The sequence below is a fragment of the Furipterus horrens genome, unplaced genomic scaffold, assembly GCF_987537825.1.
Source record: "Furipterus horrens unplaced genomic scaffold, mFurHor1.1.pri manual_scaffold_15, whole genome shotgun sequence".
Lineage (NCBI taxonomy): Eukaryota > Metazoa > Chordata > Mammalia > Chiroptera > Furipteridae > Furipterus > Furipterus horrens.
In genome coordinates this window covers 9,707,416-9,719,521 of record NW_028327185.1, presented here as the reverse complement: position 1 = coordinate 9,719,521, position 12,106 = coordinate 9,707,416, and the positions used below count along the sequence as shown (strand labels likewise).

Sequence of the window (12,106 nt, the reverse complement as noted above, 5' to 3'; positions counted from 1 at the left end):
GATTCAATAGTAATTATGCTACCGAAAAGCAATTTGGGGTCCTGCTGCCTGCCGCTCCACCATCTACTCTGTCTCTGCTGGAAGGAGGGTTACATCCCCCAGGATATGAGAGACGCCAACATTATCACCATGTACAAGAACAAAGGAGACCGCAGCGACTGCAACAACTACCGGGGCATCTCTCTCCTCAGCGTCGTCGGCAAAGTATTCGCCCGGGTCGCTCTTGCCCGCCTGCAGACCCTTGCTTCCCGCGTCTACCCAGAGTCCCAGTGTGGCTTCAGAGCTGGCCGCTCAACAGTGGACATGATCTTCTCCCTACGCCAGCTGCAGGAGAAGTGTCACGAGCAGCATAAACCACTCTACCTCGCCTTTATTGACCTCACGAAGGCGTTTGATCTGGTCAGTCGAAGCGGACTCTTCAGCTTGCTACGGAAGATTGGCTGTCCACCACATCTGCTTGCTGTGGTCATGTCCTTTCACGACAACATGCACAGCACGGTGTCCTACAACGGCGCAACCTCTGAGGCCTTCCCAGTCAGCAGCGGAGTAAAGCAGGGCTGCGTCCTCACGCCTACGCTGTTCGGAATCTTCTTCTCCATGCTCCTCCAATACGCCTTTAAGGACTGCAGCGAGGGTGTCTTCATTCACACCAGATCCGATGGCAAGCTCTACAACCTGGCCCGTCTACGAGCCAAGACCAAAGTCAAAGAGGTGCTCATCCGTGAGATGCTCTTCGCCGACGACGCAGCTTTGACATCACACTCCGAAGAGGGACTCCAGCAGCTGGTCACTTGCCTTTCCCACGCATGCAAGGAGTTCGGACTAGCCATCAGCCTGACGAAGACGAATGTTATGGCTCAAGGCACGGGGACTCCCCCATGCATCACCATCGACGGATACACCCTGGAGGTTGTCAACGACTTCACTTACCTCGGGTCCACCATCTCGAGCTCTCTGTCAGTCGACTTGGAGGTCAACCGGAGAATCGCCAGGGCAGCCACAGTTATGGCCAGACTGAACCAGCGAGCGTGGAACAATTCCAGCCTCACTGAGAAAACCAGACTGCGCATCTACCAAGCCTGCGTACTCAGCACTCTCCTCTATGGCAGCGAGACGTGGACCACCTACGCAAGGCACGAAAGGAAACTCAACAGCTTCCACATGAGGTGCCTGCGACGCGTCCTGCATGTCGCCTGGCAGGATAAGGTCCCCAACACCGAGGTGCTGAAGCGAGCCAATATGAGCAGTTTGCATGCAGTTCTTAGCGAGAGACGCCTCAGGTGGCTCGGCCATGTCAAAAGAATGGATGCAGGCCGTATCCCCAAAGACCTCCTCTACGGCGAGCTAGCAGAAGGCAAGAGGATGACAGGGCGCCCAAAACTGCGGTTCAAAGACATCTGCAAAAAGGACATGACACAATGCTCCATCAATCTCAACACATGGGAAGTTCAAGCAGACGACCGCCTAGCCTGGAGGCTCGTGGTCAGGCAAGGTACGTCACGTGCAGAGGCTGCGCGCAACGAGGAGGCGGTCCAGAAAAGATCGAGGCGGAAGCAGCGTCAGCAGCAGCAACAACAGCCATCTGCCTTCACCTGTACCAAGTGCGGCAGGGATTGTCACTCCCGAATCGGACTGCACAGCCATTCTCGGCGGTGCAGATAGACTCTCAGGAAGCTACGCCATCGTCTCTCGAGACGGACGGCTGCCGACGACGACTCTTTAATACTGGAAAACTCTTGAAGGCAGACAAGTTTTAAAAACTATATTTTTATTCTTCACAACATTGAATGCCATTCATAACAAAGCAGATATCTACCTTAATACTTAGTGGGATAAAGCGGGATATGTAATAGTGAGTTCGCGTTTGTTGAATGAATGAGCTATTTGATCTTACATTGTAACCGTTTTAATACTACTGATTTCAAACAGATGTATTCAGTGGCTTGTTTTTACTAGTAGTTTAGGAATCTGTATTTTTTCCCCTGTCTTTTCTACAGAATACTTGAAACTCTGTGCAGAAAACTAAGACTTCCTGAAGCTTTTCATTTCCGTCACTTGGCGCACCTGACGCCGGGCTTTGTTGGCGCGGACCTGATGGCCTTGTGCCGCGAGGCGGCCATGTGTGCGGTCCACAGGGTCTTACTGCGGCTGCAGGCCGAGCAGAGGACAGGTCCGGAGGCTGAAGGCCGGCCGTTAGAAGGAGGCCTGGAAGGAAGGATGGGAACTGGCCCTGCTTGTAAAACACAGGTGCTTTCTGTACAGTTACCTTAAACTGTCCTTTAAATGCTCCTCGTTTCTGTTATCGTACATATAAGTGTCAGTGTAGCTGAGGTTTAGGATTTTCTGTTTTATTGGCATTTTATCTTTAGAATAATTACCAGTTACACCTAAAATGTTTATTTTCAAAGTTATAATTTGTTGGATTATAATTTTTTTTTGTTTATCCTGAATAAATGCATTTTACAATACTGATTATGAAATTCTAGAGCAGGCAGGGGTTGGCAAACCATGGCCCATCTGTCTACCACCTGATTTAGTCAATGAGTTATATTAGAGCGCGGTTGTGCTCATTAATTTACATATTGTCTATTTCTGCTTTCACCTCTCACGGCAGAATTCACACGGGAGTTCCCCAGCAGAGTCATATGGCCCACACTTCCAGGAAGCTTGCCGACACCCGTTAGAGCATGGGGCACTTGGTTGTAGTTCCTGGTCCTTTTGGTTAGCTGGACTAGAAAGGGCTGACGCAGCCGTACCCTTGTCCCGTGTGCAGATGGCTCTGGAGGACAGACCTGGGAATGTGAGCGGGACGATTAGTAGTCCAAGATTAATGTTAAAATTTTGAGTTTGGTAAATCAAGACAACTCAAAATGACATTTATACAGCATTTGATAGTTTGCACAGGGAATGTCTGTAAATTATATAATTTGATCCATATAGCTTTGTCACATAAATATTATTACTTTCCTCATTTTATAATCAAAGAAACTAAGGGGAAGAGATTGTGACTTGACCCAAGGCCATACACGCCGTACTTTCCAGAGCAGGGACTTAGATCCAGGTCTTTGGTTTTCAGTTATTTGCTTTTTCTTACTCATTTGGAACCAATATTATATCTGTTAAAAATAATAATAAACTGATTCCTTTTATAATGTTGCATATAAATTAGGATTTTGTAAATTGAATTCTTCAGAGTTACTCTTTGTGCCTGTCCTTTCATATTCTCCACAAGGCAAGAAATCTGCCTTTGAGGTTCAGCGCTCAGTAGGGCTAGGATAGTCGCCAGCTTTCTGTTCATAAACCATTGAGGAACCATATTATGAATTTTTACTGCCATCAGAGAAACTTTTTTTTAAAGTTTCTATGTGATTTTATTTTTTATTCCTTTTTTCCCATTTTTATTCTATTACAGAAACTTTGTTTAGTTTCATCAAAATTCAGCTGCTGCTTAGATATTTATAAATGAAAATGGATATAATGTGGTTGAAATGAATCTGTGCCAACTGTGTATGTTTGCTATAGCTAGCTGTAGTGTAGGATACAAAAAACATTCTTCTGTATTTGAGTATAATTGATGTACCTTTCCTTGACCAAGCAAATCATCTATTTAGAATAAAGTTAACATTTTGTGTCAGTGGAGAAAATTATTAAAATACATAAAAGTTCAAAATAATTTACAGACATATTGCAGCAGTACGTTTTAAAAGCACAAAATGTAATGTTTCAACAAACTTTGTGGTTTTTCTTTTTTTCTCTCAATTGCTCCCGTTCAGGATGAATTGCAAAGTCTGCTGAGGTTGCTAAGAAACCAAGATCCCCTCTCAGAGGAGCAGCTGCAAGGGCTGTGCATTGAATTGAATGATTTCATTGTGGCTCTGTCCTCAGTGCAACCCTCTGCCAAGAGGGAGGGCTTTGTCACTGTCCCTGACGTGACATGGGCAGATATTGGTGCCCTGGAAGATATCAGAGAGGAGCTCACCATGGCAATATTGGTAGGTGTGCCTGCAGCTAAACACCGTTGGCCCGTGTGGAGATGGGTCAGCAGTCACGCGTGTGTACTCGGCTCTGTGTCTAAATGCATTTGACTGTATATTTGCTTGTACATGCTCTGTTGTATTATTATTAAGCCCCTAGTGATGGTTATCATCCTTCTGAGATCTGTTTTGGATGTACCCATTTGGTTGTGCTTGAATTCTGTGATAGTAGTAAAAATAAAAGTTTTAAGTTTCAAGCAAGACCAGATTGTTTGAGGAATACTGTCTGAACTCAGTCGTGCTCCTAAGGGTCAACGCAACTCAGTAATGGCCATGAAACTTCGAGTTTTTATTTACTTTTACGTTTGCACGTTACTGGTCATCCCTGTTTCATTAATGCAGTGTGATCTATGAAGAGCTGTGTAACTACTGAAAGAGGAAACGCAGGGAGGTTGCAGTGAACAGTGTCTGGCTTTTGCTTGTGTGCAGAGTTCTGCTGCCTCTAGTTTCTTAAAGGAGGACATTGCTTACAGTTTTTATAACCTAGAAATATAGATGATTTTTAAAAAACCTTTATGTTTAAAGTGTTTTCAGATTTAATGGGGATCACTAAGAGCAGGTGCTTTCTTGTTTATCACCATGTACCTCCTGCCTGGGCAGAGGTAAGCACTTTGTGCCAGACACTGTTCACATCCCTGGGCCTCATGATCCATGCTGAAAACACATGTCTGGAGATAATGTGAACGTGCGGTATAGAAGCCTATCAGTCACGGATCGCTGTTGGGGTTGTACTTCCCAGGCACCAGTGCGGAACCCAGATCAGTTCCAGGCTCTTGGATTGGCGACCCCGGCTGGAGTCCTCCTTGCTGGTCCTCCGGGCTGTGGGAAAACCCTGCTGGCAAAGGTGCGGTGTCAGTCCAACTGTGTGTATTTCATTTCTGTTATCAGGTAGGATAATAGGAATTTAACTCTGAATAGTACCCCGATTTTTGCGTATAATTTCCAGTAGACGTTCATTTTAGTAAGACAGTTCTCTTCAGGAAAGTTTCCCACTTTTTTTTTCTTATTTTTTCCCTGCCCCTCCCACCCATTCCTTGGTAACCTTCATTGTACTCTGTTTTTTACATACTTGATTTTTTAGGTTCCCCATATAAGTGATAGTATTTGCCTGTCTTTGTCTGACTTCCCTAGCTCAGCATAACGTGCTTCAGGTTCCTGCATGTTGGCACAAGTGGGAGGCTCTCCTCCTGTTTTGCGGATGAATAATATTTCGTTGTGTATATGTAACGCATCTGTTTTACCCATTCATTTATCGAAGGGTTGTTTTCACATGTTGGTTATGGCGAATAATGCTGCAGTAAACAGAGGAGTGCACACATCTAGTTGAAATCCTCTTTTTATTTCCTTTGGGTATATACCTGGAAGTGCAATTGCTGGACTGTATGGCACACCTGTTTTTAACTTTTTGAGGGAACCCCACTGTTTGCTGTCCTGGATGGGTCAGTTTACAGTCTTACCAACAGTGCACGCGTGCGCGGGTTCCCTTTGGACCACGTCCTCGCCAGCACCTGTGGTCTTTTCTTTCCGGTGATGGCTGTTCTCACAGCTATGAGATGGTATCTCTTGTGGTTTTGATTTGCATTTCCCTGGTGATTAGTGATATTGAGCATCTTTTCATGTGTCTATTGGCCATTTTGATGTCCTCTTTGGAAAAAATGTCTATTCTTCTTCCCCCGACTTTGATTTTAGTTACAAAAAGTACATCATTGAAAATTTGGAAAACAAAAACATATTAATCAACTGTAATCCCATCAATTTTAACACAGCAATTGTATCTTCTGCCTATCATATTCTAGCTTTTAATGAGTGTAATTTAAGTTATGGTTTGCAGCTGGTCTTGTTTTTTGCTTTTTTTTTTATTAAAAATTCTTGCCCAAGGATATGTTTATTGATTTCAGAGAGAGGAAAAGTGAGAGAGAGAGAGAGAGGCAGATAGACAGACATTGATTGGTTGCCTGCTGTATGCGCCCCCAACCGGGTCTCCAACCAGCAACCTAGTATGTTCTGTGACCAGGAATCGAAACCACAACCTTTTGCTCTATGGGACAACGCTCCAACTGAGCCACTTGGCCAGAGCATTTCTTGCTTTAATGTAGTTATTATTTATGACCTAACTTATTTTTTTCCATTTCTTATCATTGTTTTTTTAAAGATTTTATTTATTTACTTTTAGAGAGAGGCGAGGAGAGGGAGAAAAAAATCAATGTGCAAGAGATACATCGATGGGCTGCCTCTCACATGCCCCCAACTGGGGACCTGGCCTGCAACCCAGGCGTGTGCCCTGACTGGCAATTAAACCGGCAGCCCTTCATTTTGCAGGCTAGTGCCCAATCCACTGAGCCACACCAGCCAGGGCACAATTGTTTAACATTTGTAGGGAAGTAGAATAAGTCACAAGACGTTTCTGTGTTATCACATGTCATTGTTATTATTTTATTGTATATTTGTCTTATTTGTGCCTTTTTGTTTCCTCTTACTAGGCTGTTGCAAATGAGTCTGGATTAAATTTTATATCTGTCAAGGGCCCAGAATTACTAAATATGGTAAGTGGTTGTGACATCAGCTGTTGTTTAGACAAAAAAGGTAATGGTCATTCAAATTACAGGGTAGAATGTCCTCAGGTCTTTGAAACAGTTGTCAAATTTTGGTAAAATTACCTTTGTAGGAGTGAAGAAAACAAGCCTTACTCTAATATACTTAGTGTATGTACTTTCTTAATTAAGTCTCATAACTTTTGAGCCTCCATTTTCTCACCTGCAAAATGGAAATAATTGTCATAATTAACATTTTAAAGCATTTACTCTTTACCATGTATTTGTCAAGCACTTCACATATATTATTCTTTAACAACCCTGTGAGCCCTGGTTGGTGTGGCTCAATAGATTGAGTGCCAGCCTGCAAATCAAAGAGTTGCTGGTTCGAGTCCCAGTCAGGGCACATGCCTGGGTTGTGGGCCAGGTTCCCTGGTTGGGGGCACACAAGAGGCAACCACACATTGATGTTTCTCTCCCTCTCTTTGTCCCTCCCTTCCCCTCTATCTAAAATATAAATAAAAATCTTTAAAAAAAATAAAAAACAACCCTGTGAGATGCAAATTACTGTTTCTTCTGATTCACAGATGAGGAAACCTAAGTTTGAAGGGTTTGTATAGCATGGTCAAAGTCTGCCAGCAGGAAATAGGAGAGCTAAGATCTGAGTCTGGGTTGTCTGACTCCTGGATCTGCTTTCCTTATCCTGCTGCTGCATGGCCCAAATGAGTTACGTATTAATGAGTAAAAATACTTTGGGGGACAGAAATCACTGAGGTGCTACATAAGAACTTCTTTCAGCATTTAAGCAATTTATATCTCAGATCTAAGAGACTGAATTTCTTATTCCCTATTCATCCTTATAGAAAGTAAAAATTCAGTTCTGTAATATAGTCAAACAAAGGTGAAATGGGAGTGGTATCATTTGTTTTAAAGGATTTTTTAATTTATCCCCCCTCCCATTTTTTGTTTCCCTTTATACATTACTTTCTCCTAAAATAAGGGATTTTTACTTAAGTATTTCCTATGGGCTTTGTCTGTACCTCTTTACTTTTCTTTTACTTTATTTTGGCTTTCTGTTGAAGGAGGTCACAGAAATGAGCCTTGGAAGGAAGGGGACTAGTGGGGACAAGGCTGGGAAAGAAGCTTATAGTCCAGTGGTTCTCAACCTTCCTAGTCCCGCGACCCTTTAATACAGCTCCTCATGTTGTGGGACCCCTAACCATAAAATTATTTTCATTGCTACCTCATAACTGTAAATTTGCTACTGTTATGAATTGTAAATATCTGATATGCAGGATGTATTTTCATTGTTACAAATTGAACATAATTAAAGCATAGTGATTAATCACAAAAACAATATATAATTATATATGTGTTTTCCGATAGTCTTCGGCGACCCCTGTGAAAGGGTCGTTCGACCCCCAAAGGGGTCGCGACCCACAGGTTGAGAACCGCTGCTATAGCCAGACAGAGAAGGGTCTTCATCCTGAGCCAGAGTGGGAGGGCTGTCAGGAGGGTACCTGAGACCTAATGGAGGCTTGCTTTAAGCAAGAAGGTAACTTCTTTAGAGACTTATGTTTACAAATTTTTATTATGAAATATCTCAAGCATAGAAGTCACCATGGATAATATAATGAACCCCCATATAGCTATTGCCCAACTTTAAAAAATGAAACAAAACCAATATACTTGAAGCCCCCGCAGACCTTTCCTAATTGTATTTCCCATTCTCTCCCCCATAGAATTGACCATAATTCTGAATTTGGTGTTCATTAAATCAGTGTGCACTTCCTTCTCCATTTGAAATAGTGAAGTATTTACAAATAAGATCCAATGTCTGGGATTTCCTTTAAAATAAGGAGAAAGAAAGTGGATCTAGGGTATAGGTGAAGCAGCAGTGCAAGAGTTGAGTGATAATTGAAGCTAGGTGATGGGTGCATTTGGAGTTCAGCGTACTACCATGTCTTCTTCTGTTGTATGTGCAAAATTCTTTTATAAACAGTAAAGCAAAAACAAAAACTAAATGATATGTGTCCTTTTGTAACAGTTATATTGTTATTTTTGTTCAGCATTATATGTATAATATTTATCTTTGTTGATATGGTTACCTCTAGTTCATTTTGTGTGGTACTCTATTGAATGAATGTAACTACACTTAAAAATTGGACTTTTTTCTTGATGAATATTTAGGTTGAACATTATATACATATATCCATCCTCACACATGTATGTGAGATATTCCCCCCCCCCCCCCAGGGTATATACTGAGAAATACAGTTGCTGTATCTTATATATAGCATGTGTACTTTCAAAAACATCAAGTATTGCTAACTTCTACCCCTAAGTGGTTGTTAAACTTTAACCAGCTGTGAATGAGAGCTCCCTTTGTTCCGCAGCCTCTCCAGCTCTGCTGGTGTCAGATTGTTGCATTTTTGCCGGTCTGATGAGTATGAAATTTTACTCATTGTGATCTGCTTTGTTTGTTAGGGGTAGATGTGGGGAGAGGTCTGTGGAAGAGTCCAGAATGACTGTGAGAGATTAGGTGGTCTTAACAAGAAAATAGACAGTTTGGGGTTAGAAAATGTGTTTGCTCTCCAGTGTTTTAGATTTAAAGAACAATTTGGAGATACCCAGCAGGCAGTAGGAAATGTGCATTTGGGGGTCAGTATCAACCAGGTGGCACCTAAAACCTTGGGAACAGATGTGAAGTAAGAGAGCCTCTGACAGCCCTGGAAGCCACCAACAGTGACGAGGCAAGAAGGACACTGACTGCCAGAAGGCAGACATGCCCAAGACTTTCTGAGCCTGGAAACCGAGGGAGAGCTTCCTTCAGCCTTGTCAGCGTAACCGAACAGGATAAACGAAACTGGCAGTAGGACTTTGGACTTGGTACTTAGAAGGCCATCGGCGACTGGTGGGAGAATGTTTTTAATAATTATGTTTTTAAAGATCCAGATTATGATTGAAAACTGAATGGCAAATAAGGAAAGAGAGAGGAGTATAGGATCTTTATTTGAAGTATTTCTTAAGGGCCGAGGTAGAGTTTTTGTTTGTTTTCTTATTTTTAATCATTTTTGTCTTTATTAAGATTGATTTTCATCTGTCCTTTGACACTAGGTTTACCTTCTCCTGAATCAGATTTCCTTCTGCTTAGTCATTTGGTTTGCAGTATCTGACGTCCGTTTGCTGGCCACACTGATTACTCACGTCCATCCCTGTTTGAAACGCTCCCAGCCTACTCATGTCTTTTCCTTTACAGTATTCACTGGGTATTTTCGTTCAGCATTCCACATACATTTTTTGCTGAATTATGTTTTTCACGAAACTAAATTGGTTTACTGTATGTGTACACTGCACAGGGTGTTTGATCAGAGAGAAAATGAAACGGTCGCGGGTTCTGCTTTCCAAGGACTTCACGGTGGAATACAGTGAAGGCAGAAGAGCTCAGAACTTGCAATAGCAGGAAGTGCTACAGGGGCAAAGAAGGGAGTAGTGGGAAGAAAGATTAAGGGGATCTTTTCGAATGCAAGAACTGTTTGGAGGTAGTTGGAAAAGCAGCTCAAATAAGGGAAGCAAAACAGAATGCATGTGAGCAAAAGACAGGTCATTCAAGTGAAAGAAACACTCTAATCAGTGTCCTCTGTGATGTAGTCTATTCCTTTATTACGCTCTTATGACCTTATAGTCATAAAATAACATCGAAGGTACCTTATGATATTGCTGGCATTGGAAAGATGTTTCCAGATTGTTTTACTTAAAGTTAACTGTTTGAAATTTTACAAGAACAATTCCTTATGCCTAGGTAAAAGTGAAACCATATTCTTACATATAACTTTTTATTTTCGTTAGTGCTGGTGTTCCAGCTGCTAGTGAATTGCTCTGTTTCTTGACTCATCTTGGTGTTTTATAGTTTGATTAGACTTTAACATACACGATGCGTAGGAGCTGGCAGGCTCCCTGCTGACTTAGTGCGCCGCTTGTGACGGCATATGACAGCAGGGCTCTTCCTGTGTAAGACGCCGTGTAGACATGACAGCAGAACAGTAAATTGTCTGTTTTCGTTTAAAATACTGTTGAATCAATGCAAATTATTGCTGAGTATTTTATATGCACAAAGCTTAGGCGCCCACTTCTAAAATAAAATTGCGAGATTTTTTTGACCTAAAAAAGACCTTACATTGTATTTAGCCTTCATTTTATAAATGAGGAAATTTATAAGCTTAAATAATAACTAATTATATTAAGCTGAACCACATACAACTGGCTATTTTTATGGGTCAAAAATGGGCAAATACCAGCAATTGCATGTGCTTCAACCAGAGTACTTTTCGGAGTCTGACATACAAACGTCATTTAAAACTAGTTTTCTGGAACTTGGCGCAAACCCCAAAGCTGAACGGTCTCCACTTTCTTTCCCGTCCCTGCGCGCTTAGTACGTCGGTGAGAGCGAACGCGCCGTGCGGCAGGTCTTTCAGCGAGCGCAGAACTCGGCGCCCTGCGTCATCTTCTTTGATGAAGTGGATGCCTTGTGCCCCCGAAGGTCAGACCGAGAGGTTGGTATCCTGAATTCGTGATTCACACGTTTTTTTAAGCACCACTAACCTGTTATAAGTTCTTTTAAAGTTGATATAAAATTCAAGTAGTTCTTGTAACATCATTCCTTGAGAACATTGAGACTTGTTACGTGCAAAAACCTAGTAATTTGAAACCAGGGCCAAGGGATAGCAGTTGTAGTTTTATTAACCTTTGTATCTTTTTTTTAGTACATTAATTTGATTACACATATCTGATTCACACAAGTGAGTAGTTGGGAATGGCAGTGATACTGATCTTAAATAGCCTGCCTTGTAATCTTATCATTCTCTCCAGTTAAATGAGATCTGAGGCGGGAGAAAATGTAATCGAAGACGTGCACTCCCAGGAGGGTCAGGTAATAAACGCACTGACTCAGCCCCGTGACTCTCTGGGGAAGGTGCACAGTTGGTCGGCACGGACTGCCACTCACATTATGACACTGAGTCACAGTTCCTAGAAATTTGTACAGCGTGCCCGGAAACAGCTGTCATCAGGTGTATTGCTGTGTGAGAGTTGTAAGCATAGTGAAGCATAATGAGTATATAACCTTTTTGACGCAGATAGCAAAGACTATTGAATAAGTACATATATTACAAGATGACTAAGGAAGTGATTATATTTCTTTTGTGATTTGTTTTCAAATAATTATCCTGTGTGTATGCTCTTAGGCGGTGAAACATTTATTCAGTGCCTCGTTTCGCTTAGAATCTCCAGAAACATTCAAAAGCTCCAAAAACAGAACTTTGACTAATATAAGTGTGATTCACATCATAGCAATTTTGTTCCCTCATCCAAGAGTCATCAACTCATTGATATCATCACAGGATATCTTTATTACAGCCCCGTCTGATAGTCATGTCGGTGGCCCGGGCAGGGGGCCTTCCTGTCCCCTTCGCTGTCATAGCCCAGAATCCAGTGCGCGGGCTGGAGCAAAGCAGGACGCTTGCTACGCAGCTGCCTGGGACA

The 12,106-nt window shown here is 42.3% G+C and overlaps 1 protein-coding gene across 1 annotated transcript in view; it reads left to right on the top strand.

Annotated features, from left to right (window-relative positions):
* NVL (nuclear VCP like) overlaps nucleotides 1-12,106 on the top strand; it is a 49,808-nt gene that overhangs the window by 16,363 nt on the left and 21,339 nt on the right. The window contains exons 13-17 of the mRNA XM_090263473.1: nucleotides 1,998-2,247; nucleotides 3,774-3,992; nucleotides 4,774-4,878; nucleotides 6,515-6,577; nucleotides 10,999-11,118. Of these exons, the coding sequence (XP_090119599.1) occupies nucleotides 1,998-2,247; nucleotides 3,774-3,992; nucleotides 4,774-4,878; nucleotides 6,515-6,577; nucleotides 10,999-11,118 (757 nt within the window). The remainder of the gene's footprint in view (nucleotides 1-1,997; nucleotides 2,248-3,773; nucleotides 3,993-4,773; nucleotides 4,879-6,514; nucleotides 6,578-10,998; nucleotides 11,119-12,106) is intronic.